Below are 27,384 nucleotides of genomic sequence, written 5' to 3' on the forward strand. Positions count from 1 at the left end.
CCTGGATAAACACAGAGGGGTTGGTCTAATCTTGTTTTCAAGATAGAAAGTGAAACTCGGTTTCCATTATATCAAAGAATCATAGAATAATAAAAACTGCTCTTAAGGATGATGTGAATTTGAATTGGAGCTGAACGTTTTCATTATCTTTTCATGTATTATTGAGAAGTATCATGCGATTATGTTCGTCTTTAATACGCATTCAGGAGCTATGATATGCCAGTGTAACAATACAAGAGATATAGAGTGTCGGTTTAGAGCTCTTTTGTTTTGGTGTAAGGTTTACAGATATGAATGCTTCCAGATCCCTACACTGACCGGTTGGAGCGGTACAGCTAGAGAGAAATAGGAATCAGGTAAAAATGACAGAATCAACAAGAAGACCAGGACGTACCATTACACCACAACCAAGAATCAGCCCTAAAGCAGCCAGAGACCCGAGTGAAGCAGCGATAGCAGTGACATTTGGACCACCAGAACTACCTGCTGATGATGCAGTAGCAGTGTTGGCTGCAGCTGGTGATGCAACGACAGGACTTGCGACGACGGCAGTAGGAGAAGCAAGAGGCACATCAGTGGTCGGTACAACGACGTTATTAGTAGGAAGTGGAGCAACGTCTGGTTCAAATCAGTGAAGTAAGAATGTTGATTCGTTAACACGTCCTAAATTTCAACCTTCTCAAGTTACCTGGAGTATTTGCAGCAGGAGACGCAGCAGCAGGAGATGCAGCTACAGGAGAAGCAGCAGCCGGAGAAGCAGCAGCAGTTGGACCAACCGATGGTGAAACTGAGGGTGCGGCAGAGGCCGGAGCCGGTGACGGACAAACCATAGTAGGAGGAGTGATAGTGGACTAGTGGATTTATGTGAGCGCCTTCGGAAGCACAACTATTGTGAAAGGGGTTCTACAACTCACATTGTCACAAGATTTAGCGTAAAAGTTGGATACTAAATATGAGCCAAGAGACATGACAGGAACGCCAGAGCGGTTGTACAGCGTAATTGGTCCATTATTGAGCGTATCAGAGCCGGAAGCTGGTACGACTGCAATAGAGAAATCAGGTAATGGGGAGTTGCTGATCTTTGCTGGATCAACTTCGTATACTATAAGTTCGAGGGCGGAGATTCCTTAGTCAAGCTTGACTTTGATCTTAAAGACAAACACGTAAATTACTTACTGACGCCAAGTTGCAAGTACCATTTTGACGGATCTGTTATTGCATGCTGGCAGTTTGCTTCAGCAAAGCTAGCGCTTGGCGATAAGCTACTTTCGAAATATACTGGCATCTTGTTCATTCCGGTTGTAGGAGCAACGAGTGGAGGATTGAAAACCGGAGAAACAGAAATGTTCCCTGGCGAGCTGTATTCCCATACAAAGGTCTGTAACTGGTTATCAAAGGTATTTATCGTGTCGCCGTTGTAAACAACTACATTGGAGAGCAAAACAAATACCACGGTTAGCTTCGAGCCCTTTTGAAATACGAAATGGGTCTATCAGAAAGACATACTTTCAACTACTAGTCCCATGGAATTAGTTCCTGGAATGAAACCTCCGCTTGTTGGTGCCCAAGGATTGGAAAATGAAATGCTATAGTTGTGAAAAAATCTTGAGTTAAGGACTGACAACGGAATACTTCAAGTACTTCGAATGACATACACATTGAGCTCTAAACCGGTCAGTACGGCTTGCATATTGGAGACTAAGTGCAAATACGATGGTTAGGATTCGATAGAGAGAAAAGGCAAGTAATGCGACAAGTTCAGCACCCCAAGCAACACCACACGAATAATCGTGCAATGATGGTCTTTGAAGTGTGCTCCAACTTGTAATAGCTGATTCGACAAGATGCAAAAACCCGCCCGAGTAAAACACACACACATCAAGTAACCCCACAGAGAAAAAGCCTCACAACCAATATCGATTGCCATGCATCCGGACTTACTGTTAAAGGTAGACTGTGTGTACATGGGTGAGAAGTAAACTGGGTACGTCAGATTGAATCGGCTGCCATTCGAAGCCAACAGCACTTGCTGAGTTGTAAAATCGAATTGTGAAGAGTTCGTAAAGCCAGATGGAGGAGTAAAGAAACTGAATGTCGAAGTTGGCCCACTACATATGGGATTCTCTAGTGCTAACAATTCACCACTGTTGACATTGGTGAAATTGTATGGCGGCGGAGCACCGGCCTGAGCACTGGCAACGATGTTCACCGCAATTGCAAATAAAGATGTCCACTTCATGTTGCTCGTAGTTGAACTCTGTTTGGGGAGGTTTGGAGGTTTGGCGAAAAACAAAGTCTAAAAAACATCGATGGCTTCGATTTAGTGCCACCCAAAACGCTCCGAAGGTCTCCGAAGGGCCAGATCGTGACTTTGATGACGAAATCAGGCATTCTTGTATCGTGTGTTGTCTCTCCGAGTATACATCTTGCTCCCCTTTGGGATTTGCTCCTTAATCGATTCAGAACTTGCAATGATGTGTCCAAGGCACACAATTATCTAAAATAAGGAGCGATGCATCCTTGTAGGGCGTTAGGCTACGTGGCATAAATACAATTCAAGCTCTCCAAGAGAAAATCGGGGTTCTACTTGAGCGATTGAGCAACTTTGCGTTCGTCTCTCACATTTCAAACCACAACTTTGCATGTGCTAGAAGTCGTTCTTTGGTAGGCCAAACAAGTCCTAGTTGATACAGCCGAACCATATCAGTAAATTAAACTCATTCTTACCTCTCTATATCTCGCAATTACATAGTCTCCAACTTGCGTTCTCAATCAAAACAACCATGGACATGACATTACTCGACCAACCTAGATTTCCTCTTAAACGGAGAGGCGAAGATTTGCATCAATATCAGCAACAGGTTCTCGTCGACCACCAGCAATGGCATCAACCATCAGCGAAACGTATCAAGACATCAGCAACATTTGAAGGATTGACGGATTTTTGGGCAATGTCTGAAACAAACAATAGTAATAACCAGTACCAGCAATACCAAACCCAAAACATGTACTCTATGGACCTAGTAGAACAGCAACATCATCAGTCCCAACAGCAGCACCCGTCTATTGATATGCAAGTATCACAACAACAATCGGTTGGCATGCAACAACCACAAGTAGTAGAAAGTGAGCCTATAGTAAACTATCAGCAGCAGATACAGAATGCACCAGTCTATTCACCACAGAGAAGTACATCTGGTTACCATTTGGCTGGATACCCAAGTACATCTACCAGTCCCGTTAACACTCCTCCTCATTATTCTTCTTCTTCATCCTCTGTAGCTGGAGATTCTAATGGGTGAGTTTATTTGGCTTGCTTTCGTTTAATTATGGCATCAAAGTCTCATCTTCTTCTTCCAACAATTTGACAGAATGGACATTGACGCGAACGAACGACATCTATCATTCAACAGTAGCAACAGCAGCACAATTCAATACCAATACTCACCAGCTCTACTGTACACGTCTTCAATCACTGGATATGATCTAAACCCTATATCATGGCGAGAAATGATGAACAGATAGACACGTGTTGCGTAAGTTGTTACCAATGTTTTTATTGCTTTTGTCATTATTTAGCCTTCATCAAATCAGCCATTGCACCACTTAGACACTGTTTTAGTTCTTTATAGCTTACAATGAGAATTGTCTGTTGATCTCGACTCATTAGCATGACTTTTTCATCAATACCAACATCCAGCTTATATATCAGAAAAGAAAAGTTAGTCAGTGGACAAGAGTAGTTAGAGTTTAGAGTAAACAAAAGCAAAGGAGTTAAGAGGGGACACAGACTTGCGACAGAAACGATGAAAATGTAATTGTGTAATAAGGAATGAATAAGTTTGGGACACTCGTTTGATGTGCCTCGGCTTGTAAAATAATAAAAGAACAAAATCCAAGAAATCGCTCCATCATTCGAATCTACCTTATTCAGACAAGTGATAACATGTCCAATATCAAGAAGTGGTCGTCCATTATCGTCAACTTGGTGAAACACATAGTCCCGAAATAGCTTGAGTAGGTATCGATCTCCAGTCTCAGACCACCTGGGATCCAGATCAAACCTAAATTGATGCAAGAAAATCAGTTGGAATCCAGGAAGAATTCTAGGGAAGGAAAATGCAACCAACTCACTCTGGTCGTTCGTTAATGAAGGATAACTTGGACATCAGTCGAACTAGTCTTCCATTCTCCAACTCGCGTCCCAGTTCTCCTTCTAGCATGTCATTATAGCTGTGTCATAAAGAAAAGAAACTTTGTCAGAGGTACCAAACATAGTAAAAAAGAAGATATGGTCATTTGCTTTACTGATGAGCAGAATTAATCTCATGCAAAATCCTAGGCCCAATCATCAACACCACATCATCAATTGATTTAGCCATAGTGGGTTTACTGAGTAAATATGAAACAATGTTCTTCATGTCGGGTGTATAGTGTCGAGCTATATGGTCCATAGATTTCGGCAGATGGTTTACAGATGCTAGTGATCCACATGCTAGTGCTACAATCAATTGGCCAAAGTGGAAGAGATCGTCTTGCTACGACGTGACATGTGAGTCAGTAATAATCCAATTTTTTTGCCCTGTCAGTCAAATCACCGACATCGCAGTTCAAATTTTACCTGATAATGAACCATATTCTTGCCACCATCATACGTAAGCATATCGAATATTCCACAACAGTTAAGCCGTATCCTTGAGACGAGCAAGATGGATTCGATTAGCGAAATTACGTCCTCGGTTAAATTCCCAGTGGTAAGGTAGCCTCACCTATTCTTGCCAGTCAAAATAACTTTACTTGGCTCAATCACACGTGCAGCAAGTCCAGCAGCATGAATGGTCTTTAAAGCAGAAGCAATTTGTACTATATAGCTCCATAACGTCTTTTCAGGAACTGAGTTTGATGGGTGATAGGAGTTTTGTTGGAAGTGTTTTGCTGCCAAGGTGATCGATAGTGGATGATAGTCGTATACTATCACCAGTGCTGGTAAATCAAATATATGACAAAACATAAGTCAGCGTGACATTATGCAGTGAGCATGATTTTCCCTTTCTTTGCTGCACTTACAAAAGTCACCAAATGCACGTGTCGTAAATGCTTCTCGAACCATTACAATATTTGCATGTCGAATTCTTCTCCAAGAATCGATTGCTGTCATAGCAAGTTCATTCAGTAATCGAAATCCTAAAAAAAGGAGCAGGAAAAGGCATCAGGTTCTGAATCCAACCTATTCCGTCAAACAGCACAAATAATTTACCTTCAATCCGGCGCAACACGTATGGATTCCCATCACTCCGGTTCGTAGCACGATAGACCCACGTGGGATATCCAAACACTTTGACAGACCGCTCTAGATGGTCATCCAGTGGTAGAAAGTTGGAGTATACGTGTAGCTCTGAAGGCATTCTTGACAGGTCGACTCCTAGGAAATGGGAGAGTGTTGAGAAACCTGTGCAAACACAAACAATTCGCAGAAATAGCATTACACTCTTACTGGCAGGATCAGTAACTTGTTGAGAAGCTTCACTACGTTGATGCAACTCTTCCCTCAGATGATCCGACATGAAAAAGGAGTGTATGGTCTTTTGATGTGGATGCAGGTTGGATATATGAGGTAATGGCGTTGTATATAGATGGTATTGCAACTAGAGAGTCGGCAAAAGAAAATCCGGTCAATAGTTGGCGTCGAAACGCAAATTCGAAGGGTCTGGTCTCGAAACTTACAGGTTCTCGGACTTGAGGCTGTTCATAGTAGTATCCTCCTTCTTGTTGATTACCATAATATTGATTGGCCTGGGTGTCGTTCTGCGACGAGACAACAAAAAGTAAGACCAATGCACCACATATCTAACACAGTTGACTCATGGCTCGTACTGGATCAGGTTGTCCTCCAGATGGCGCTCCTAGATTCATTTGAGCCATTTCATTACTTGGATATCCATTTGCTTGCTGGTCCGGCACGAATGTTTGAGGGTCGTAGTATTCGTAACTAGTTTAGATAATTGCAGTGAGTGACGTGTCCGACTTGTTGAAAAGTTTAGGTAGAAGCATTCACACACCCTTGCTGCTGTTGTTGATAAGAGGGATCTGACGTAGGTGGTAGTGCTTGTCCTGATCCTACAATGGAAAGAGATTAACCTATGTCCGCTATATGTTGCGCGAATTCCAAACTTATTTTCCAACCATACCAGCAACATTCAAATCACTAGCCGGATACGCAGGCGTGTTATCCGCCATAGAAGGTTGAGTAGTAGCATACGGGTTGTAGGAGAGCAATGGATCAAATTCAGGAACATCGACACTTTGGCTCAACGTTAAAGGGACTGACGGTCTTGGAGGAGTGAATGATGCTGTTATTTTAGGTCTTGGCCTGTAGGATATGTTGAGATCAAGAAGGAAATGTCAATGTCAAAGTATGGGTTCAGCGAATGAAGTTTGGAACTACATGTCGTTTGTTTTAGGAGCTGGGGTATTAGATGCTGAAGCTTTAGCTGCCTAGAAATATGTTCGGAAATCAGAATTAAAAAGCTGATTTATAGAGAGCAAGTGCTACAACACAAGCTCTACTAGTTCCAGTATTTATTTACCTGAGTTTCGTGATTGAACTCACATCCTTTGCCTTCCTTCTTGCAGAATCCATAAATGGTGATATTCCTACATTGGATCTTGGATTTTGCTGCTGCCGATGCCATCTGATCCTTCCTGCCTTTGGTCAATTTCTCGCCGCTGGACAGGGATTTGGTAATGATGATCGAAAAACACGTTGACAGCTACTAACCTCCAAAGAACACGTATCGAGTGGAATCGCGTCATCTAACGTACTGCATCATGTATTACAATAATAAGAGGTTTTTCAATCATAATTCTCTTTCACACATTATATAGTTCTTCTTCTCCACTCTCGTCATCAAAAGTCTTCAGTAAATGGCTCTCAGACACTAAAGCCACTCTATCATCAACATGACCGTTGGCACCGCCATTCCGCGAAACCATCGAGGCCCTTAACGATGGTTTTGATAGATCGTGCGAGGTGTTTTCTCGCTTGGAATTCAGCATAAACACTAATGTTGAGGAACAGAGTAAGCAAAACTGACGAGCTTTCATTATCTTCCACCATGCAAGCGCCTTAACTCTAACATTTTGCTTTACCTCCAATAAATATAGTAAAGAATCCACAAAACACGGACAAGACCTTGACAGAGTCCGTTTCATTAAATCCCTGGAACAGAGATACAGACGCCAAGATTGTAGCAGTAGTAAAGAACACATAATATACTATTGCGACAAAACCTGAGTCAGCTTACGTTCAGCGAGACAGCGAGAAATATGAAACACAGCGAGTCCCGACTCCATCAACAACAAGAATCTGTTATACGCTCTCCCCATACTCACTTGGCATGACTCTATTGGTCGAAAACAAATCCAGCGCCTTGTTAAAGTAATTCATCTGCGTCACAGCACAGACGACAACAGCCATTCCAAACAAATACGTAGACGGCCGTGATAACTGATTGTTGCCGGCGAATGTGAGTTTCAGAGCAATTCCAAAGCCTTTGCAAGCCATGACGGATATCGAGCCCACCAGTGAGCATATAGCAATGTACACGAGCATGTTTGATTTGCCATGTATTGGTGCGACTTTGTAGATAAGGTATAGGGCCACACCAATGACTAGCAGCATGTACATCATGAATGCTGGATGGTAGAAAAGGGGTTAGAGTTCGCATTGGGTGAAGACTTCATAATATCAGTGTCGCGAGTTGTGCCAAAAGGGCATCTGATGCGACTCTAGATAAGCGAAAAACCGTAATGGCTGAATTAGAAGATCAAGAATCCTGATTTCATGGACTCTCTCTTTCTCCCAGAACGCTAATCCCTTTCTCACACCCACGTGCAGAACCCGTTTGTAGTCTCCCTGGAGCTTACCCGGCTGCACGGCCAAATCCAGTATTTCGTCTACGGATTCGATATCTTTTTCACCAGGAGCATGTAATATAATAACGATAGCTCCAATCATACACAGAGCACAGCCAATCTTTCCTTCGCTGCCCAGACGTTCCTTCAGCAGTATGGAAGCCAGTACGGCACTAACTAGAACACTTCCGGCACCTAGCGGAGTCACTAGAATAGCAGGAGCATATGAATAAGCAGCGAAATTGGCGGCTTCACCGGCAATCACTAGAGTAGATATGGGTGAGAAAATGTGTGGTGCGAATGTATCATAGTAACTAGGTCCCAAAAGAGAGGGTGACTGATATATCCAATAGGTAGCTTCTCTTTCAAGACTCACTTATTCCCATTCCAATCCACCACTTTACATTCTGCAGATAACTGTAGTGTTCACCAGTCTGGATTCCATGTTGTTTCTGGCCGTCCATGAGGCCCATTTTCATTAAGACAAAGCTCACGCCTATAAAGACACTTGACGCTAGTGCCAGGGCGAGCCCTATATACTTTTCATCTACCGTCATTCTATGACTTTTTCAAGGCCAACTATGGTGGTTGCTGTGAAGGTATCGTGAGGGCAATCAGACTTGTGAAGGAGGAAGGAGGAGGAATACTATGAGGGATTTATAGCCAAGATCGCCGTTTATCAGAAAAAATACACGGTTTCGTTCGGTTGTGAAGCTTGGCAATGAGTGCAATTGCAATAGGGTCGGAAACCACCGCAGTATATAATACGAGAGTGGTCGGACTTTAGAGAACGTGTCGAATCACGTAAAGATCAAAGATCAATGAATTCCAAGCTCCTTTCTATCCTGTTTGACGGTTCATCTTGTCGAATTCATGTTGACAAAATTTAGAGGCTCATGAAAATTGGCGGTTCTGCTTTGTAAATTGGTAAACAGGAATGGTCATGGTTGCAGACGTAAGTATATGATCTAGCTAGCCCTGTTCTCTTTTACTGTCTGGATTATCTCTGTAGTCCTGATTTATTGACTCACACGTTCATTATCTCAAGGGGGACGACCTTCATGATACGCTAGAAGATGTCAGCGAAGAATTTATGCATGAACGTAATGCCGTTATATGGAGTTTCCTAGTCATTGTTGTAAGTGCAATATCACCTAATTGTGGTTGGAGACAACATTTGCTCCAAATCCCAACATCTGTTGGTTTGACCTAAGGACACTGGAACTGATTGCATTGAAACTTCATCTGTCATCTTTTAGGTCTCAGAGATAGGTAAGACTCTGATCTAGTCTGCACATACTGCGTACTGCAGTCAATGCTCACTCTCACTTAACAGGGGACAAGACCTTCTTTATAGCTGCCATCATGGCTATGAAGAACCCTAGGCTTCTCATATTCTCCGCTGCCATGTGTGCTTTAGGCATTATGACTTTCCTATCTGCTCTCCTAGGCCACACCCTCCCTGCCCTCTTCTCCAAAAAGTACACTCAGATGGTCGCCGCACTACTATTCATAGTCTTTGGCCTGAAAATGATTAAGGAAGCTTACGCAATGACGGGCAAAGAAGGTCTAGAAGAGCTCGAAGAAGTCACTAAACAAATAGAAGATAAAGAAGCTGAAATGAAGGCCTCTCATATGGAAAAGGGTGGTAAAGATGGAAATGGAATACCTAATGGAAGTACACAGGACCCGTCATCAGCACAACCGATACCAGCTATGGAAAAGCTACGGACATTGGGAATAGGCATCTCAAATCTCATGAATTTCGTCTTGACTCCTGTGTTTGTGGAAACCTTTGTCCTCACCTTTCTCGCTGAATGGGGTGATCGAAGTCAGATAGCAAGTATGTTTCAAGTTGTAATGTATTACATCGAGTTGTGCAGCTGATGACAATGCGTTTCTAGCCATTGCATTAGCTGGTGCTGAAAACTTGTGGTGGGTCACTTTGGGTTCCATTGCTGGTCATTCCATATGTTCAGCTATGGCTGTCATTGGTGGTAGAATGGTAAGACTTTCATGGGACGGTTGTCGTCAAAACACATGCAGTTTCATTCAATTCCATTTTTGTAGCTGGCAACCAAAATCAGTGTCAAGACAGTCACACTGCTGGGAGGTGTACTATTTTTAATATTCGGTTTCGTATCATCTTGGGAGAGCTTTGGTATTGAACTTTAGCACTTTTACATTACATTTAATAGAAAGCATTCATGAGCAAAGAATTGCGGGGTTTAAGTGCATCATAGCGCGACTTTTATGTATCTGACTCGTTCAATCCTGTCTGTCGAATTGCTGTCGAAAACGCACAAACGCACACTTTTGCAGCAAAACAGCAGTCCCACTCACAATAGACGAGTGACGATATTAGGTTGAAAAACCATTAGACCATTATTTATCGCTATTTTCTAGCTTTACTAGTCTCGTTTGGAGCTCCATTCTCTTCAAATCCTATAAATCCAAAAACCCTATAAGAAAACAAGAAAAACAATCATGGTATCCGTATCTCTTCAACCTCCATCACTGACGGAACTGCTCAATGGCTCACTATCAGCAGGTATGCTGATGTGCTACTATCTTGCTATTCCTCGCTTCAATCAATTTTCTAACATTTAATGCTCTTGAAAAATTGGATCAGACACCTCTGTTCGAGAACAAGCTACAAAGCAATTGGAAACATTGGCTAGAGAGAATTTTGTATGTTGGATTATTTTGGCCTTAGCTTTCTTTGTCAATCCACTGCAATTGATTGAAGCGGCCTGTTATTGCCTTCTTGGGCGAATCCAACTAATGCTCATGCTTTCTAGCCAATGTACATGGGATTACTCGCTACAGAATTAGCAAGTGAACAGAATATGTGGACTACCAGAACTTCTGCTGGTCTTGCTCTCAAGAACGCATTGACAGCAAAGGTTTGTGCTGCGCTCCTTTCTGCAATTCTCGAGCTTGCATTCTTGAGAAGAACTCGCTTAGTTTTGTTGACTGAGACATGTCTATTCTTTGCTACAGGATGAAGCCAAATTACAAGAACTGACTGAACGATGGGTTGGTATTGAACCTGAAATCAAGGCTACCATTCGATCTGCTGTAAGTTTGCATTGGTCAAAAATGCCACTGATGACTCTATCAGTGACGTATACATTATCATATCATTAGACGGTCAGTACGTTAGGATCACAAGAAATACGTGCTGCTCATACAGCTGCTCAAGCCGTCGCTGCCATTGCTGCTGTTGATTTACCACGTCGAGAATGGCCTGAACTCATTCCAAGTCTATTGAACAATGTGACTATGACCGATAACAAGATATTAAAGCAAGCCACGTTGCAAGCTATTGGATTTATTTGTGATGAGATTGTAAGTTTTTCATGATGTGTCAATGACCAAAGAGTATGGTATTGAGGGTGTTGTATTGTAATAGGAACCTATGGTCCTTGCTACGGAAGCCAATCCTATATTGACTGCTGTGGTACAAGGAGCTCGAAAAGAAGAAACATCGTAAGAATCGGTGGATTTGATCGAATCACAATCATACATGATTTCGTCTCGATAATTTTTCCATTATCCATGCAGACAAGACGTACGATTGGCAGCAATTCAAGCATTGAGCAATTCGCTAGAATTCGTGAGAGAGAATTTTGAACGTGAAGGAGAAAGGAATATTATCATGCAAGTTGTCTGTGAAGCTACACAAAGTCCTGACGCAAACGTTCAAGTCGCTGCATTTGAATGCTTGGTTCGAATCATGTCTCTGTATTATGACAAAATGGGCGCTTATATGCAACGTGCTCTCTTTGGGGTATGTGTTGTGATGAAGATATGACGTTGAGTTCAATATTGGTTGGGTACGATTAACCGTTTTTTTGTCACTTAGTTGACTCTCTTGGCAATGAAGAGCGATAATCAGAGTATCGTATTACAAGCAGTAGAGTTCTGGTCTACAGTGTGTGAAGAGGAATTGGAACTTGCCGCTGAAGCTCAAGAAGTAGGAAATGAGTTTTTCCAGCCAGAACAGAAGATACCGACGTAATGACTAATCATCGTCGATGATCATAGGCAACTGAAGCTGGTGAACAACCAACGAGGCAGAGTCAACAATTCGCCAATGGCGCCGTCACAGAACTTGCTCCAATCCTTCTATGGTTGTTGACCAAGAAGGTATTGTATGAATGTGTCGACATGTCATATTTTTGAAACGTCGATGTTGAAATCATAATGGAAATGTAGGAGGAAGACGATGATGAAGATGAATGGAACGAATCAATGGCTGCGGCGTAAGTCTAATCTTTGCTGTCGTCCAGAGCAGCAAGAAAAAGTAAAGACCCGCTGCACCTCCATTATGATACTTTTTGCTTCGTTGCATAGAACATGTCTCACATTGTTGGCAAACTGTGTTGAAGACACCATTGTTCAACCAGTCATCTCATTTGTACAGCAACACATTCGAACAACAGACTGGAAATATCGAGAAGCCGCCGTTATGGCATTTGGTATGAAAAGGCGAAGTCATACAACATGTCACATATCTGACGATCAACACCTAATTTCATGTGCAGGTTCCATCCTAGAAGGTCCAACACCAAGACTCATCATCCCACTCGTGACACAAGCTCTACCATACCTGATAGAAATGATGAAGGACGAAGTAGTTGCAGTCAAGGATACCACCGCATGGACACTGGGTCGAATTTGTGAATTGCTAGTGGATGCCATACGACCAGACACACACCTATTCGACTTGGTGAATGCCATCACAATTGGTCTGACCGATTCTCCACGAGTAGCCAAGAACTGTTGTTGGTGCATCATCAACTTGGCTGAACAATTGGGACAAGAAGATGTGCCAGATACTTATGTCCTGTCGAATTTCTTTGTTGGTATTATTACGACCTTGATGGATGTTGCTGACAAGTACGAAAGTTGCTCTTTCTTTACTTTCGTCTTGTTTGTTTTTTTGATTATAATTGTTTTTCGAAAGGTCTACCGAAATGGAATTACGTGCTTCTGCATATGAAGCCATTTCTACCATGGTCTCGCATTGTGCCAAAGATTGCTTCTCGGCTGTTAGCAAGTTGACTACAGCTGTGTTGGACAGGTTGGACCATACTGTGCAAATGCAGGTCAGTTGAAATTGCGTTTCGTTGGCCCCTCATATCTTGTGTCTTCTTTGACTCATTTTCAATGTTTTGGAACTAACGAACACATCTTTCAACTGGTATAATAGTCGCAATTAGTGGGTCCAGATGATAGAATGGCACATCACGAACTTCAATCAAATCTCTGCAGTGTACTCACGGTATGTTCAACGAGTTTACAATCAACAAGAAGATGTCCTGTGGTTTAATGTTCTAACTGGACCTTTCACCTCCACATTTTAGAGCATTATTCGAAGGCTATCAAACGACATCAAACCAGTATCAGATCGCATCATGTCATTATTGTTGACTATTATGAGCAGTTCATCCAAGAGTTCAACAGTACTTGAAGATGCCTTCTTGACTGTTGGAGCCATGACAACGGCAGTTGAAGGAGACTTTGTGCGATACATGGATGCCTTCAAGACATATTTGTGGGCTGCATTACAAAATCACGAAGAATACCAAATGTGTTCTATTGCTGTTGGACTGGTTGGGGATATATGTCGAGCCTTGTCGGATAAAGTATATCCATATTGTGATACTACGATGAATTTGTTGTTGGCTGATTTGCAGGTATGGCGTGGTGTTGGTTGGAGGAATGTGGTGTAGTTCATTCTTTTGTAAGGTTTTGGGTACTCATTTTTTTGTTGTTCTTCAATAGTCAAGGACACTGCATCGTGATGTCAAGCCAGCCATATTTTCATGCTTTGGTGATATTGCATTGGCAATTGGGCCTCAGTTCGAAACATATTTGCACATTGTTATGATGGTGTTGCAACAAGCATCACAAACACGAATTGAAGGGGTACGTTGAAAGGCATGTCCTGGCACCTGTTGATGGTGTTTTTGTTTTGTGACTGACGACAACCCTCTTTTATAGAACTCATACGATATGATCGATTATGCCAATCAATTACGAGAGGGTATTGTTGAAGCCTATGTTGGTATAACACAAGGACTCAAAGCTACAAGAAGTAATACGCATGGCTCTCGAAAGGGAAGTTTTTGCTGTACATTGCTAACTCGTTCTCCTTCGTCTTTTAGTTGATTTGTTGAGTCCATCAGTGCAACATATATTTGGTTTCTTGCAAATGTGTGCAGCAGATCCAGAACGGACCGAATCCTTGACACGCAGTGTTATTGGATTACTGGGGTATGTAGCTAAGAGCATTGTGTATCTGTGCGCTACTCGCTTTCTGCCCTAGCGCAACATAACGAAACCCGGTGTCCCTTCGTTACTATGGTTCAAAACTCTTCATTTATCAGCTAAATAGATACACTCACTCTTCGCTCTCCTTTATCTAGTGATTTGGCTTCTGCTTTCCCACCAGGTTTACTGAAACCACTATTGAGTGCAGACTGGATTGATCAATTACTCAAATCAGTCAAAGCTGATCGAGGAGCATCTCAAGCTACCAAGGAAGTAGCTAAATGGGCTAGGGAAGTAATCAAACGACAAATGATGGCTGTTTGATTTGGAGTGGTATAGAAATCCCAGCAAAAGCAAACAAAATGGAAGAAAGGAAATTCCCCAGTAACCATCACAACCCCCCTAACAACCAACAAACCTTGTAGTATTGTTTAGAGAGAGAAGAGAGGAGGGAGAAGAAGTCTAGTCTTTTGTTCTCTCCTTACACGAAAACCCCATCCCACCAAAAAAAGTAATTAAACTCTATAAAAAAGCAACCCAAAAACATCCCCCAATTTGCCTTTGTATGAACCCCACGAAAGTTATATACACATTGTCACTTCCACCCAGTATAGCGGTGTGTGTGTTGTGAGGTTTGAGTTTGTTTCTTTTAAAGATTTGTAAGTAGCATTCGCAATACAAAATAAACTCCCCTTTTGCATACACATTTGGACCGCTTTCGGACGGGCGTTTTGTTGGTGAGATAGCGATGCACGACAAGAAACCTTGTCGAACCGAAGACTGCGTTTCCCTGGCTTGCATCGCTCGCAAACACACAACAATGCTTCATAATGCACATCATATCTGACATGCTTCAGATGCGAAATATATATCAAGAGGAAGACAGAGGGAGACACTTACAACGAATGGTTCTTTTACAAGGGCACGTCTTTACGTTTCGTGCCTGCTGCTACAGACGATAATCCTGACCCTGATGCTAATAACGCTGCATTGACTGGTGGTATTGGAGCACTACTATGCTGATGCTGTGATGATAAAGAAGACGAGGGTGATGTTCGAGTTAACTGGTTGACAGCTTCAGAAGTAAGAACTCGTAATTGTAGCATCACATCATCGTCTTTACGGTTGGATGTTAGCATTCCGAGTCCTGAGCCGAGGGATACGATTGCGACTGTTTGGTCTTGGTCCAGTACGACTAATGGGGAGATGGTGGTGGATTTTTTGGGGGTTGAGTTTCCTTGTGAAGGACGAAACAAAAGAGGGCCGGTACCTGACAAGTACGGTATGAGTTCCTAAAACAAGGAATAAATGTGTATTAGCGACATTCAGTATGCCAAAAAAACCTGTCGAAAAGTCCAAAACACACACCTTGGAAACATCTCCTCGTGCCACATCCTCAGCTGCACTAGTCCTTGCCTCTATATCGTCCTGGTCTATAGTGGCAGGTATTACATCATGAATAGCGGCCACAGCGAGCAAATCAGCCTGTGATTTGGGAAGGACTGCAATACAGTGTATGGCTGTTGGCAGTGCCTTTGTGTAGGGCGATAGTGTGACGACAGACGACCAGTTTCCAAATAGGATGATGCTTCGTGAACCGTATTTAGCGAGGAGGGTTATGTCTGATTGTTTTTGTTGTGACGTGTCTACATGTTGGTTGAGATGTAGCAATGTTAAGATTTGGTGATGAGGAGGGTGCGTATGATCCCGCAGAGAGATTACCTTGGATTATTGTTCCTGGCATGAATTGCATCGTTGCGAAGAGAATTCCAATCTAACTGTCTAAGCTTTCACCTTCTACTTTTAACAATTCACAAATTCAAGATATTGGATGCAAAGAGTCTCTGCAATCACTCAACAACTAGCATCAAGGGAATACAGTATTGCTGCCATGACTACTAGAAGATTCTTTGTAAGTTAGTTAGTTACTCTATCTAATGTTTTGAAGTTGAAGCATTACAAGCGGGTTTGACGCACTTTAGCCAATTAGATTGGAGGAAACTGGAAGATGAATGCATCGACAAAACTCGTCGAAACTCTGGTCAAGATGCTCAATGAAGCTAAATGGAGTCCTGAAACCGGTAAAATCAAGCTTACATCACGTCAAGCTGCATGACATTCAAAAATTTGAAAACCCCTACTGCAGAGGTCGTCGTGTCTCCTCCAAGCCCATACTTGGACATGGTTCGCAAATCATTACGCAAGGAGGTCGGTGTCTCGGCTCAGAATGTATACAATGCGGCAAATGGTGCTTTTACTGGTGAAGTCAGGTATGAGCTGTCAAACTCAGTGCTTGGATGCATGCTGAATGAGGTATTTTTTGCTAGTCCTGAGTTCCTCAAGGACTTGAGTGTAGAATGGACTATTCTAGGACACTCTGAACGTCGTGATATCTTCAAGGAATCTGATGAAGCAAGTTGTCAACTCTGACAATTCATGGTCTTCAGGCTTGGGTTCAACGTCAACACTTTACCAACACACTCTCTCATCACACCAACCTAGTTCGTGGCATCAAAGGTCGCATTTGCACTCAACTCTGGCTTAAAAGTCATTGCATGTTGTGGTGAATCCCTGGCCGAACGAGAAGCCAACAAGACTACAGAAGTCATTTTCCGACAATTAGGAGCTATATCTGCTAAAATCGCTGAAGCGTCCAAAAACGATTGGACTAATGTTGTCATTGCTTATGAACCAGTTTGGGCTATTGGGACTGGAAAGGTTGCGTCTCCTCAACAGGTATAAACAGCTGATGCAATAAACGCTGTGTATGTTTTTTTACCGTCTTCTTGAAGGGTGCCTTACCACAGACTAACCAGTTTACATCATACATTAGGCTCGTGAAGTCCACATGGAAATCCGAAAATGGTTGGCATCCACTGTGTCCCAACAAGTTGCAGATGCCACCCGTATCTTGTATGGTGGATCAGTCAATGGCGCAAACTGTGCTGAGCTTTCGGTACAGGAATCTATTGATGGGTTCCTGGTTGGTGGTGCCAGTTTGAAGCCAGAGTTCGTGACTATTTGCTCTGTAAAGGGCTAAGAACAAGATGATATATAGAGACGATAAAAATATATTTGGATTGAATTGGCCAAAAACAATGCTTCAAAATTGTCAAGGATTTGGCGATATTAAGTTTGAACCACGTCTGTTTACGTAACCTAACGCATGTAGGTGCTGGCTATCGATATGAAGATGTTCAGCGATATTTGCTAAACCTCTGTTTGACCTGCTATTCGCAAAACCCAATTTCTTTTCAAGCGACGATGGATTTGGAAGCAGCAGCAAAAGCGAGGAAGGCCAAACTAGCTGATCTAAAAGCCAGGAAGCTAGGAGGCAATGTGCAGCAGCAGGAAGTCAAGCAAGTTCCTGAAACCAGGTAAGAAACCAAAAATGGCACACCGATGATTCTGAACTAAGTCTGTTATAGGCAAACCGATGATGACGAAGAAGGCGAGAATGCATCAAACGGACATGCTACTAGTGGTAAAAGGAGACGAGAGAATGGTGATGATATAGATGTCTTGATGAGGTACATTAAAACATTTGAGCAGTTTAACGTTGGTTGTTCGAGAAAAATGAAGCCAGAAGTATGATGTATAGCATGTATTTCATGATTTTGTTGGCTCTTTGTGATCATATCTGGTGGTTGGAGGCTCTGGATGACGCTGTTGCAGGACCAATAAAACCTGTTGGACAATACCATTCACTCATGAGACTGATGTGCCTTTTTTTACTCCTTGTGTTTAGGCCATCGCATCTAGAAGCAGATACAGCCGAATTCGCTAAGGAAGCGTTACAAGCTGAAAAAGATCGAAACCAAGAACTGGTAAGCTAATGAATATGATGAATATGGATAGGTTTTAAGCTCTTACATTACATGTATCCAAACCTCGTCATTGACGCATCATACAAACAGGATTTAACAAATCTAGCCCCCAAAAAGCCAAACTGGGACCTAAAAAGAGATCTAGAGCGTAAACTCAAGAAACTGGATCGTAAGACTCAGATAGCTATAACGGATCTCATTAGGAAACGATTACAAAAGGATGGGGATGTTGGGGATGTTGTTGGCGCTGCTGGTGATGGTGTGAATATGAAGGAGCAGGAGGATTCTGATGACGAGTGAAGTGGAGAAGCGACGATACATCTCGTTGGTTGTCCTAACCGTTTCGTGCCAGGTTTTTTTGCTGTACATATAATGATTTTGCTTGTTTTCGCATTTTGAAAAATACATCGTATACTGTAATATTACATCGCAAGGTTGCCAAAACACGTCTTCTCTCACAAATAACAGTGTATGTATTCGTCAAAAACCTTAATCTACTCTTGAATACATTACTGAACCCCACTGCCTTGCTCTTGCGACATCACTCATCCTGATCCAAAAGAATCAAACTTCAAAAGACCACCAATAGTTTTGGAATCTGGACCATAGGCCTACCGCTGTCGTTGTAACAGTGTTCTGCCCTTCATTGATATTCCAAATTGCATCGGTTTAATGACAATACAGAGTGCACCGAATCCTTTGCAGCACTTCCCTTTTGATTTCCGGGCAGTTTTGAAAGTACCTGACCGCGATGCTGCAAGATGCCAAAAAAGTCTCATGCGATTAAACAACCTGCATTTGCTTCTGTATCACCAAGCCAGCAAGAAGGAGCAAAACTTCCACACTATTGATATGGTCTTATGAAGTTGATATCAGCGGCCTGTCCAACCAGCTCGTCTCGAAAGCTGTCAATTTAGTCCAAATCTCATAAATGGTACATCATTGTTGCCTCTTGATCAATCAGGTCACAATCAAACACACCAGATAATCATGTATCACAACAGCAACAAGCAACATCACACTGCCAAAATCTCCTCTCAAAAATAAGAATGTATGTGATTTGTAAAAAAAAGTTACCTCCACTCTTCTTGTTTTTATACTATTAAAACTCTTCCTTTTTGTCTCTCCCACTTCTCACAAATTCACTCATCATCTTTTATCAAACCTCTTTATCATCGTAATCCATCATAATCAGAAAAAATCAAAACCAAAAAATCATGCAACACCATGATATCCCAAATCTACTTTTGGAATCTGACCATATTGTGGGTATTGTATAGCCCAATATCTTGAAGACTATTGCTAGCGGCAAATCCATTTCCATTCACTGCTGCAACGACGGCTGTTGTTGTTGCTGTGGACTTGGTGGCTTTGGCTGAATCGCTTCGTTGGCGTTCCAAATCGTCCAGGTATTCGTCAGTGATGTCCTCTACAAGTTGAGAGATAGAGGTGTGAGGATATCAACTTATGGTGGCTTTTTTTTGTGGTGCGATATTTTGCTGAAGATAGTTCATCTTCATTACCTGTAACATAACATCCTGAAAACACGGACACATCAAATGAGGTAATTTGAGGGTTGAATTGCGATACAGAGTGCACCAAATCTTCCAAATCCTATACGGTTTTCAGTTGTGTGAGATACACCTTTGAGGTCTGCATTTCTCCAAATCGAGAGTAGGATTCTTTTGTCTTTCGAAGAATCACATACCTGGTAGATGACAAAATCAGCACCAATCTCAGTAGCAACTTGTTCAGGTGTCCGGTTGAAAGCGACCAATTCTTTTCGAGTTGGCATGTCGATACCATATACATTTGGGTACCTGATTGTTCACAAAACAACAGAAGTCAGCAAACGAGTTAAAAAACGGGGCCAATACGCTCAATGAATTACCGAATTGGTGGCGCACACGAAGCAAAGTACACTTTTCTAGCACCACATTCTCTTGCCATTTGAATGATTTCTTTTGATGTTGTTCCTCGTACAATAGAGTCTAAACAAAGACAAAGTGAGATTCACAAAGAGTCAGCCAAAAAGAAACGCAGTCTCAAGCTGAGCATGTTCAAATCGACATACCATCAACAATCAATACATTCTTGTCTGCGAATTCCATAGTCATGGGATTCAGCTTACGTCTGACATTCTTCTTCCTCAATTGTTGCCCAGGCATGATAAAAGTACGACCAATGTAACGATTTTTTATAAACCCTTCACGATATGGAATACCTAGACAGGTTGCAGCTTGTAAAGCAGCAACACGACTGGTATCTGGGACCTAATAAGTGAAAATGTCGTGGTTAGAGACTGAACCACTTGTTGAGTTGGTAAGTGGTTTCTTTCTTGGTGTCAAACGCAATTTCTTTGGTAACGGTCTTCATAATAATATAAGCTGTGGGTGATCACTTCTTTTGACTTCATTTGTGGGGTGTGTTTTGCTTTCATGCAGCGGGGCATGGATTTTCTTAGATCATTTTTGGTCAAATGACAACCAACCAACAGCATCAACCAAACAAAAAAATCAGACATGATACAAGACAATGGCAAGAAGCACTTACAGGAATAACAACATCAAGATCCAACTTGTTTTGAAAAGTCTTTTTGACCTGTATCGCAAGCGCCTCACCCATAGCAAGACGAGCCTTGTACACCGATATACCATCCATAATAGAATCAGGGCGAGCGAAATAAACATATTCGAAAATACATGGGGTGAAGGATCGTGCAGGTACCACTTGTCGTCGTGTAACTTTTTGGTGTCGAGTCACAATGATTGCTTCACCAGGTCCTACATCCTGTATGTTGGTGTATCCCAGTGCTTCTATTGCGACGGATTCGGAGGCAAAGATGAAATCGAGGCCGTGGCCGGGGACTTCTCGTGTGCCGTAGACGAGGGGACGGATGCCGTTTGGGTCTCTGAATCCAATGATGCCGAACCCTAAAGGAGGGTGACGATATTGGTGTTATTGTCGGGGTTGGAGAATCATCAACAAAAAAACCCTGTGATACTACAGCACTACGGGCTGTCAAGGGACATACCAGCAATCATCATTGTACAAGCATAACCACCACGACATTGTTGATACACTGACTTCAAAGCATTGAAGGTATCGTCTTCGTTCAACCTATTAGCGGTAAAATCAATGTCAGATCAAATTGGTCCGAAAACGATACAGAGACATTTAAGATTCTTTTGGGTAGACACAGCTCCGCGCGCAAGTTTGCCTTTAGTTGACCCAACATACCTGAATTTACCAGTCTTTTGCAACTCGTTTGCGAAAATATTCAACAAGAGTTCAGAATCCGAGTCAGTGTTGACATGTCGATGAGCTTCAATATCCAGAAAGTGTGCCAATTCTTGCGCGTTTGTCAAGTTTCCATTCTAATACCATCAGCAATACGCAAATCAGTGGGACACGAAGACCAAAAAAACTAATCAGTGAGGTCAAAGGATTGGCTTCACACTCACATGAGCAACCACAATACCATACGGACTGTTGACATAGAACGGCTGAGCTTCTGACAGTGAGCTTGAGCCAGCAGTTGGGTATCGAGCTATTGCAACGAGACAATGTCAAACGGCGGTCAAAAGAATCACACCAGGATTTCCAAAAGAATTTACCATGAGCAACACCCATATAACCCATCAAATTAACTAGTTGCTTTTCATCAAACACGTCTCGCACAAGTCCGTTTCCTTTACATTGATATAATCGACCCTACGACAGATGATGTGTGTCAAAAAGACAGGTGTTTTGTTCACGGTCCGAAGAGTCCAGATAAGGATCAAACGTTCTCAGATATATGACTGTCAAATAGTACATACACGTGCTCCACAAGTGACGATACCGGCGGCATCCTAAGATTGTCAAGCATAGGAAATTCGAAATCAGCTCCTTATCTTTCTGATGATGCAGATTTGATATCAGTCAGTTACCTGACCACGATGCTGTAGGATGCCAAGCGCTTCGTATAATTCAGCACTAGCACCTGTATTAGCTTCTGTATCAGCCAGCAACAAGGCGAGAATTCCACACTAACAGATGGTTTGATGTCAGTTGTTTTTGATGCTATAATCGATATCGATTAGGAAAGAAAACTTTGGCGTCAAGAGGTGCATCCAAATTCCTTAGTTGCTTCTCAAGCTACAAGTGCTGAAAAGGAGCTTATCTTACCATTATTGGTATGGGGCTTCACAGATTAAGAGGAAAGTGTAGGATGAGGCTCTTATCTTGACAGCTTCAACGTGAAAAATGTCAAACTTGAAGAAAAAGTCGGAGATTGTAAGTTACGAGTCTCTACGGTTTGTGAAGGAGATTTTCTTTTTCTTCTGCTCCCTTTACGAGACTCGACGAAAAACCACTGTTGAAACTGGTTTGCGTCGACTTCCCTTTTTAAAACTACCCTGGCTTCGGATGCTACATACAACATACAACATAACGAGCACATAAAACTGCATCATTCATTGTCTAAATAATATACATTCATTACAGATTGCTCTTTATATCCCGCTGTCTTCACCAATTTGGTTGTAATCGCCTTTGAGATTCTCCTTCCATAAAGACACCTAATGGCAACGAGAAAAGAGAATCAGTTCACGCATTCATAGAGCGAAAAAGATACTATCGTGACGGCAGCATACCTTGTTGTCACCAGATGATACGGCCAAAATGTTGCCAGCCAAAGACCAACTGACTCGCCATACAACATCGGAAAAGGCCTCATTCTTGACAATCTTGCGAGTCCAATTGGCTGTAGGACTGTCTTGAGTCCATACGAACACCAACTTGTCCTGTTTTGGTAGGATGGGATGTGAGTGAGAATGGGATGTGAGTGTGTGTGAACAGGGTCATTGGCGATGATGTTCTGTGTCAACAAAAACACATTTCACACCTGTCCACAACTGGCAAGGTAGCTATGAGGTAATCCTATATTCGGCGCCCATGCCACATCACGAACCCAATCTGTATGTCCTTCTAGTGTGAATTCTTCCTTCCATGATCCTTGTCCTTCGTCCCTGGACAAGATAGATAATGATGATGAGTATTTGTTAAACGACCAAAAAACGAATCGCAAACGAACACTAATACTCACTTCCATATTTTTATGAGATTATCACAACCACCAGACGCAAACCTCCTGGCTGTGGAAGCCAATGTTGACGAGGTTGAATGTACGAGACTTCCTGGCGTTGTTGCTGGTGCCCAACTGACTGCATTGCATCCAATAGAATGAGCTGGGAATGCGACAGATTCCCATTGTCCATCCTCTATAACGCAGCAAAAAAAGGAGAGGAAATAAGGAGTCCAAAGAAGAGAAATCCAGAGTACGATTCCGTGGATTATTAGCCTACCTTTACACGTCAAGAGCGACACTTTGCCATCAGAAGAAGCACAAGCCAGTACTAGTCCAAATTCATGTGGAGCCCATGATACCGAGTTGACTATGAGCGTGTCGTTTAATCGGTTAGAATAGCGTCACGAGATACACGAGTCTTCTTGTAATCTTCTGTTTGTCAGTCTCGTTGTTTTTGCTGCTCTTATTGTTACCGGAAGCAGTATGTACAGCGTGTTCCTTGATTTTGATCCATTGTCCATTGACTTCCTTCCATACGAGCACCCGTGTATCATATGAACATGAAGCCAATAGATTTCCAAACTTGGGATGTGCCCAAGCTACTTGCCATACTGGACCTTCGTGTCTATATGAGTTTGGGTTTGGAGTGAGATGAGGAGTTCAAGACACTTCCAACCAACAGAATCTGCTAGTAGATTTGTTTCAAATGCTCATATACCCTCGTAAAATATCAATGGGTCGATGTTGCTCTCCTTCAATTTCGAACAAGCGAACAGTTCTATCTGATGAACACGTTGCTAGTTTCCGGCCATAGTAGTCTAGTTGCGCATCATGCTATGTACCGAAAGCAGAGTATTAGTTATGAACAAGGATGTGCATACTGCTTCGGAATTGGATTGTTTGTTTAAATTCGTCAAAACCTACCAGCAAGTCTTCGTGTTGACTGTCAAATGTCATGGCAGCCTAATAATAAGAAATTTGAGATTTTAAGGAGTCGATGCATATGTTTATGATATCTCCACATTAGCTCCCACCATGATTGCTTTTTGTTTCTCTCCTTACGTGTGTTATTTGCGATGAACGAAAGGACTGGTTTCGAGAAGTACAAAGGACGAGTTCGCGGAACCAACACACGTTCAAGATTGCCCTCTACTGCTGCTTTATATTACCACTAAATGCTATGGTTATAAACCTACGCAACACGAAATCTGATTACGAGAACTTTGTCTTGATCTTTTATTGCTAACTACAGTACAAAACTCAACCTTGTTCAGCTTTTCTAAGCCACGTAAGTAGATGGGCGATGACCGATGAAGGTGTTGGCATGAGCCTTGGATGCAGCTCTTTGAACTCGGTGAGGAAGAGGGAACTTGAGACCAGGTACCTGTTACGTTGAAGGCCGAAAAAAAGGTCAACTGGATGGGAAGGCCGAAAGGGCCAACCAGAGCAACAAACTACACATGATACACATACCAAGACTTGTTTGATGTGTGGACGTCTGACATCTTCGTTCTTGACAAGGGCGACCTTGATGATTTGGATGGAACTGAATCGAGCTCGGTGCTTTGAAGCCATATCTTGGTCTGTAGAGACGAAGTGATATCAATAAACGGACGATGCGAGGTCTTGGGTGTTTCATTCCAAAGGCTGTTGGTTGGCCTGATCCACCATGATATCCCACATGTATCACTGTGTATCTAATGAGACTTACAGCAAGAAGCAACAGCGTCTGTTCGTGTCAATTCTCTGTATTCCTTGTACATGTTGTGGGTACCAGATCGAGAGTTGTATCGTAGCCAGATACCGTAGTTTTTGATGACCAATGGCTTCTTTTCAAAGATCTAGACATACGTGATGATGATGAGGATTCTGATGTAGAAAAGCTTGTAGTGTTTGGACATCAGTTGTCCTCTCTCGTGTATGTGCAAGTGTTTTTTTCAGTCGCAGTTCATCCACGCTCAGTGCCTTGTACAACATCCATCCAAAGTAGCTGCATACTGTAATGACTGTAATATATACCAGTCCACATATCTCCTCTCTTCTGCTCTGTCCCCAATCCCATACCCAAGCTCCTTGATGCCTACCTCGTTAACAGCAACGATTTCACCAGATGCTCTCTTGACCTTACGGACTTGCTTCAAAAAGTACCAGAAACGAGACTTTGCGACAGTAGTATTTGGAGCAAATAATCTCATCCGGTATAGCTTGGGAATTGGCTCTTTTTCAGTGGCCAGTTTCCTGCCAATGACCTAGTTATGAGAGTAATTTGAGCTATCATGATGAAAATGGTGCTATTTATCCTGAGGAAAGAGGGAATACCTGGTATTCGTGATAATGGGATATGGTCATATTTGCCGTGATAGTGTCTTGTTGCCACTAACGATGCTAATGATGGATTGACTCTGTCGAAAAAAAATAGGGAGAGCAAGGGGAGCCTTTGGGGCTTGGATTGCACATCTTCGTTGATGAAGCTGAGAGGTAGAAAATAAGGAAAGGGCACTCAATTCAAAAGTAAAATTATTGTAGTTTGTAGTCACTTTCCTTCAACCAATGACACGAAAACTTGGACGCGTTTTCACTACTTTGCAGTTTTCAGCCAGCCATTTTCAAATCAACTCTTAGCACCATCATTATACTTACACCATCAACATAGGAATTATTACTATCTATCGGCCGCTTTTCTATCACGTAATTGTTGTGTGTTTTGTCGTTCTCCATCACCGTCCACCCTTTCACATCTTCACACATACACGTACACAACGATAGAGAGTACATCAAAAATCATGAGGATATTATTACTACTCGCTGCATTCATATCCCTAGTATGCGGGACCGTACTAGTATCAAAGGTATGTCATTGACGCATTTGCAGGTACATTTATGACAAAAACAATCATATTTACAATAGGAAATCGAACAAGAATACTTTGTCCAGGGCAGGCCAACTACCGTCAAAGTATCCGTATTCAATCTAGGACCAGAGTACGCCGCTATGGTTGGACCATGCACCATCCGTCAACATTACAAACTCATTGCCATCAAATACTAACTAGGGTCATCACAAACGTCATCTTGAATGACAAGGTAACCATTCCACGTTAGAATTACATCTCTCAATTTATTGGAATCTGAACCCACACTTCTCATCTCACACAGAGCTTCAAAAACCACACACAATTCACGATCCAAGAAGGTTCAACAACATCCACCACCTTCCCCAAAGTCAATATCGCTGCAAACGCTACCTTCTCTTATGTCGTTGTCGCGGCCATAACTGGTCCATTCCAAGATGAACCTGTTGCGGTTCATTATACTGTAAATAACAAGAAAGTCGTAAGTGAAGCTCGGTGGGCCGGTTTGGCATGCATCCAGCATATTCGTTTTCTTTTAGCTGGCTTATTCACTCACGAATAACTCTCATATTTTAGACGGCATGGTCTTCGTCATTGGGAGCTGTATATATCGCTACTGAACAAGAGTATGCTACCATTTCTTCACATACTGTGAGTATCGGGATGGTAGAAACGTGCTTCCGTGTCCTCTTGTCAATTGTCGGTTAAAAAATTCATACAACAACCACCACCACCAACACCACCAAAAGAATGTTTTTCAACCCCTCTCACACACCTCCTTTTTCACAATTTACAGAACGAATGGCTCATATTTGCTGGTCTGGCATCATTGCCAATTGTTGTGCCATATGTTCTCTATAGTTCTTCAGTCGGTGAACTTAGACCTTCAAAGAAGACTCAATAGATTTTACATATGTCAAGAGTTTGACACACCTGAAATCATTTTGCTCAAAGTCTCTCGGGTCCTAATTTGCCACTGAATCGAGACTTTGAATGTTCTTTTGGGTATTGGATCGGCTCGACTCATCGTTCTTTTAAACAATGAGCAACTTCGCAAAAAAAGATCGAAGAATGAAAGCATCACAAGAAAAATGAATCAGAATGACAAAGCAAGGTTTTGTTTTTGGCAATTTACATCTTGTGGCAATTTAGAGAGGATAAACTTTCCTCCAAGCGGTTTTATCATGGCGTTTGTATATTGTATTTTCAAAGACTTCTTTGGCCGTATGGTATGTACCATCATCGTCTGTCTTTGCAGAATCATCCCATATTCGAGTAATACCATAGTCAGGAAAGACCATCAGGAAGGCCTCCAGCTTATTGGGATCGCCATCGAATTGTACATAGTACAATGCTGGTTGGTCTTCAATCTTGACAGCTTCGTTGTGGTTCAGCAATTTAAAGACCCTGAGGCACAAATCATATTTACGGTCGACAT

General features: G+C 42.3%; 11 protein-coding genes across 11 annotated transcripts; 5 read left to right on the plus strand and 6 right to left on the minus strand.

Moving 5' to 3' along the window:
* Window positions 1–3,571: 3,571 nt before the first annotated feature.
* SmJEL517_g03044 (uncharacterized protein) lies at window positions 3,572–6,692 on the minus strand (the record flags this gene model as incomplete). Its single annotated transcript, XM_031168972.1, has 15 exons — window positions 3,572–3,700; window positions 3,926–4,064; window positions 4,135–4,233; window positions 4,309–4,538; window positions 4,622–4,694; window positions 4,770–4,983; window positions 5,068–5,184; window positions 5,258–5,422; window positions 5,495–5,645; window positions 5,725–5,805; window positions 5,875–5,989; window positions 6,060–6,117; window positions 6,189–6,370; window positions 6,446–6,495; window positions 6,588–6,692. 15 exons carry the CDS (start codon window positions 6,690–6,692, stop codon window positions 3,572–3,574), a joined length of 1,908 nt encoding a protein of 635 aa, XP_031025050.1.
* A 178-nt stretch (window positions 6,693–6,870) lies between these two features.
* On the minus strand, window positions 6,871–8,471 carry SmJEL517_g03045 (uncharacterized protein; the record flags this gene model as incomplete). The annotated part of the gene is made up of 5 exons (XM_031168973.1): window positions 6,871–7,061; window positions 7,150–7,275; window positions 7,393–7,695; window positions 7,927–8,178; window positions 8,291–8,471. 5 exons carry the CDS (start codon window positions 8,469–8,471, stop codon window positions 6,871–6,873), a joined length of 1,053 nt encoding a protein of 350 aa, XP_031025051.1.
* Window positions 8,472–8,851: 380 nt separating this feature from the next.
* SmJEL517_g03046 (uncharacterized protein) lies at window positions 8,852–10,089 on the plus strand (the record flags this gene model as incomplete). Its single annotated transcript, XM_031168974.1, has 6 exons — window positions 8,852–8,869; window positions 8,963–9,052; window positions 9,174–9,186; window positions 9,251–9,757; window positions 9,819–9,919; window positions 9,985–10,089. The coding sequence occupies 6 exons, from the start codon at window positions 8,852–8,854 to the stop codon at window positions 10,087–10,089; spliced, it is 834 nt and encodes a 277-aa protein (XP_031025048.1).
* Window positions 10,090–10,401: 312 nt separating this feature from the next.
* On the plus strand, window positions 10,402–14,520 carry SmJEL517_g03047 (uncharacterized protein; the record flags this gene model as incomplete). The annotated part of the gene is made up of 19 exons (XM_031168975.1): window positions 10,402–10,465; window positions 10,547–10,605; window positions 10,716–10,820; window positions 10,918–10,995; window positions 11,065–11,265; window positions 11,330–11,406; window positions 11,482–11,707; window positions 11,783–11,893; window positions 11,965–12,066; window positions 12,136–12,182; window positions 12,274–12,398; window positions 12,465–12,819; window positions 12,887–13,028; window positions 13,133–13,204; window positions 13,287–13,619; window positions 13,708–13,851; window positions 13,927–14,020; window positions 14,091–14,199; window positions 14,352–14,520. The coding sequence occupies 19 exons, from the start codon at window positions 10,402–10,404 to the stop codon at window positions 14,518–14,520; spliced, it is 2,613 nt and encodes an 870-aa protein (XP_031025049.1).
* A 590-nt stretch (window positions 14,521–15,110) lies between these two features.
* SmJEL517_g03048 (uncharacterized protein) lies at window positions 15,111–15,949 on the minus strand (the record flags this gene model as incomplete). The annotated part of the gene is made up of 4 exons (XM_031168976.1): window positions 15,111–15,391; window positions 15,467–15,488; window positions 15,565–15,842; window positions 15,919–15,949. The coding sequence occupies 4 exons, from the start codon at window positions 15,947–15,949 to the stop codon at window positions 15,111–15,113; spliced, it is 612 nt and encodes a 203-aa protein (XP_031025052.1).
* Window positions 15,950–16,027: 78 nt separating this feature from the next.
* Window positions 16,028–17,236, plus strand: TPI1 (triose-phosphate isomerase; the record flags this gene model as incomplete). Its single annotated transcript, XM_031168977.1, has 6 exons — window positions 16,028–16,108; window positions 16,187–16,277; window positions 16,343–16,466; window positions 16,524–16,612; window positions 16,745–16,932; window positions 17,030–17,236. 6 exons carry the CDS (start codon window positions 16,028–16,030, stop codon window positions 17,234–17,236), a joined length of 780 nt encoding a protein of 259 aa, XP_031025053.1.
* A 224-nt stretch (window positions 17,237–17,460) lies between these two features.
* SmJEL517_g03050 (uncharacterized protein) lies at window positions 17,461–18,323 on the plus strand (the record flags this gene model as incomplete). The annotated part of the gene is made up of 4 exons (XM_031168978.1): window positions 17,461–17,573; window positions 17,625–17,726; window positions 17,945–18,023; window positions 18,114–18,323. The coding sequence occupies 4 exons, from the start codon at window positions 17,461–17,463 to the stop codon at window positions 18,321–18,323; spliced, it is 504 nt and encodes a 167-aa protein (XP_031024990.1).
* A 941-nt stretch (window positions 18,324–19,264) lies between these two features.
* ADE4 (amidophosphoribosyltransferase) lies at window positions 19,265–22,196 on the minus strand (the record flags this gene model as incomplete). Its single annotated transcript, XM_031168979.1, has 13 exons — window positions 19,265–19,452; window positions 19,547–19,637; window positions 19,732–19,843; window positions 19,915–20,014; window positions 20,098–20,296; window positions 20,577–20,956; window positions 21,058–21,143; window positions 21,264–21,400; window positions 21,488–21,573; window positions 21,641–21,737; window positions 21,845–21,877; window positions 21,956–22,054; window positions 22,194–22,196. The coding sequence occupies 13 exons, from the start codon at window positions 22,194–22,196 to the stop codon at window positions 19,265–19,267; spliced, it is 1,611 nt and encodes a 536-aa protein (XP_031024989.1).
* Window positions 22,197–22,519: 323 nt separating this feature from the next.
* Window positions 22,520–24,131, minus strand: SmJEL517_g03052 (uncharacterized protein; the record flags this gene model as incomplete). Its single annotated transcript, XM_031168980.1, has 9 exons — window positions 22,520–22,585; window positions 22,661–22,810; window positions 22,912–23,035; window positions 23,113–23,287; window positions 23,372–23,461; window positions 23,568–23,719; window positions 23,813–23,928; window positions 24,019–24,057; window positions 24,117–24,131. The coding sequence occupies 9 exons, from the start codon at window positions 24,129–24,131 to the stop codon at window positions 22,520–22,522; spliced, it is 927 nt and encodes a 308-aa protein (XP_031024992.1).
* Window positions 24,132–24,373: 242 nt separating this feature from the next.
* Window positions 24,374–25,443, minus strand: SmJEL517_g03053 (uncharacterized protein; the record flags this gene model as incomplete). Its single annotated transcript, XM_031168981.1, has 5 exons — window positions 24,374–24,478; window positions 24,568–24,677; window positions 24,806–24,935; window positions 25,179–25,343; window positions 25,414–25,443. The coding sequence occupies 5 exons, from the start codon at window positions 25,441–25,443 to the stop codon at window positions 24,374–24,376; spliced, it is 540 nt and encodes a 179-aa protein (XP_031024991.1).
* A 434-nt stretch (window positions 25,444–25,877) lies between these two features.
* On the plus strand, window positions 25,878–26,850 carry SmJEL517_g03054 (uncharacterized protein; the record flags this gene model as incomplete). The annotated part of the gene is made up of 6 exons (XM_031168982.1): window positions 25,878–25,943; window positions 26,003–26,076; window positions 26,148–26,178; window positions 26,251–26,427; window positions 26,523–26,597; window positions 26,743–26,850. 6 exons carry the CDS (start codon window positions 25,878–25,880, stop codon window positions 26,848–26,850), a joined length of 531 nt encoding a protein of 176 aa, XP_031024986.1.
* Between the last annotated feature and the right edge of the window lie 534 nt (window positions 26,851–27,384).

Source organism: Synchytrium microbalum, assembly GCF_006535985.1.
Source record: "Synchytrium microbalum strain JEL517 chromosome Unknown SmJEL517_scf0015, whole genome shotgun sequence".
Classification (NCBI taxonomy): domain Eukaryota; kingdom Fungi; phylum Chytridiomycota; class Chytridiomycetes; order Synchytriales; family Synchytriaceae; genus Synchytrium; species Synchytrium microbalum.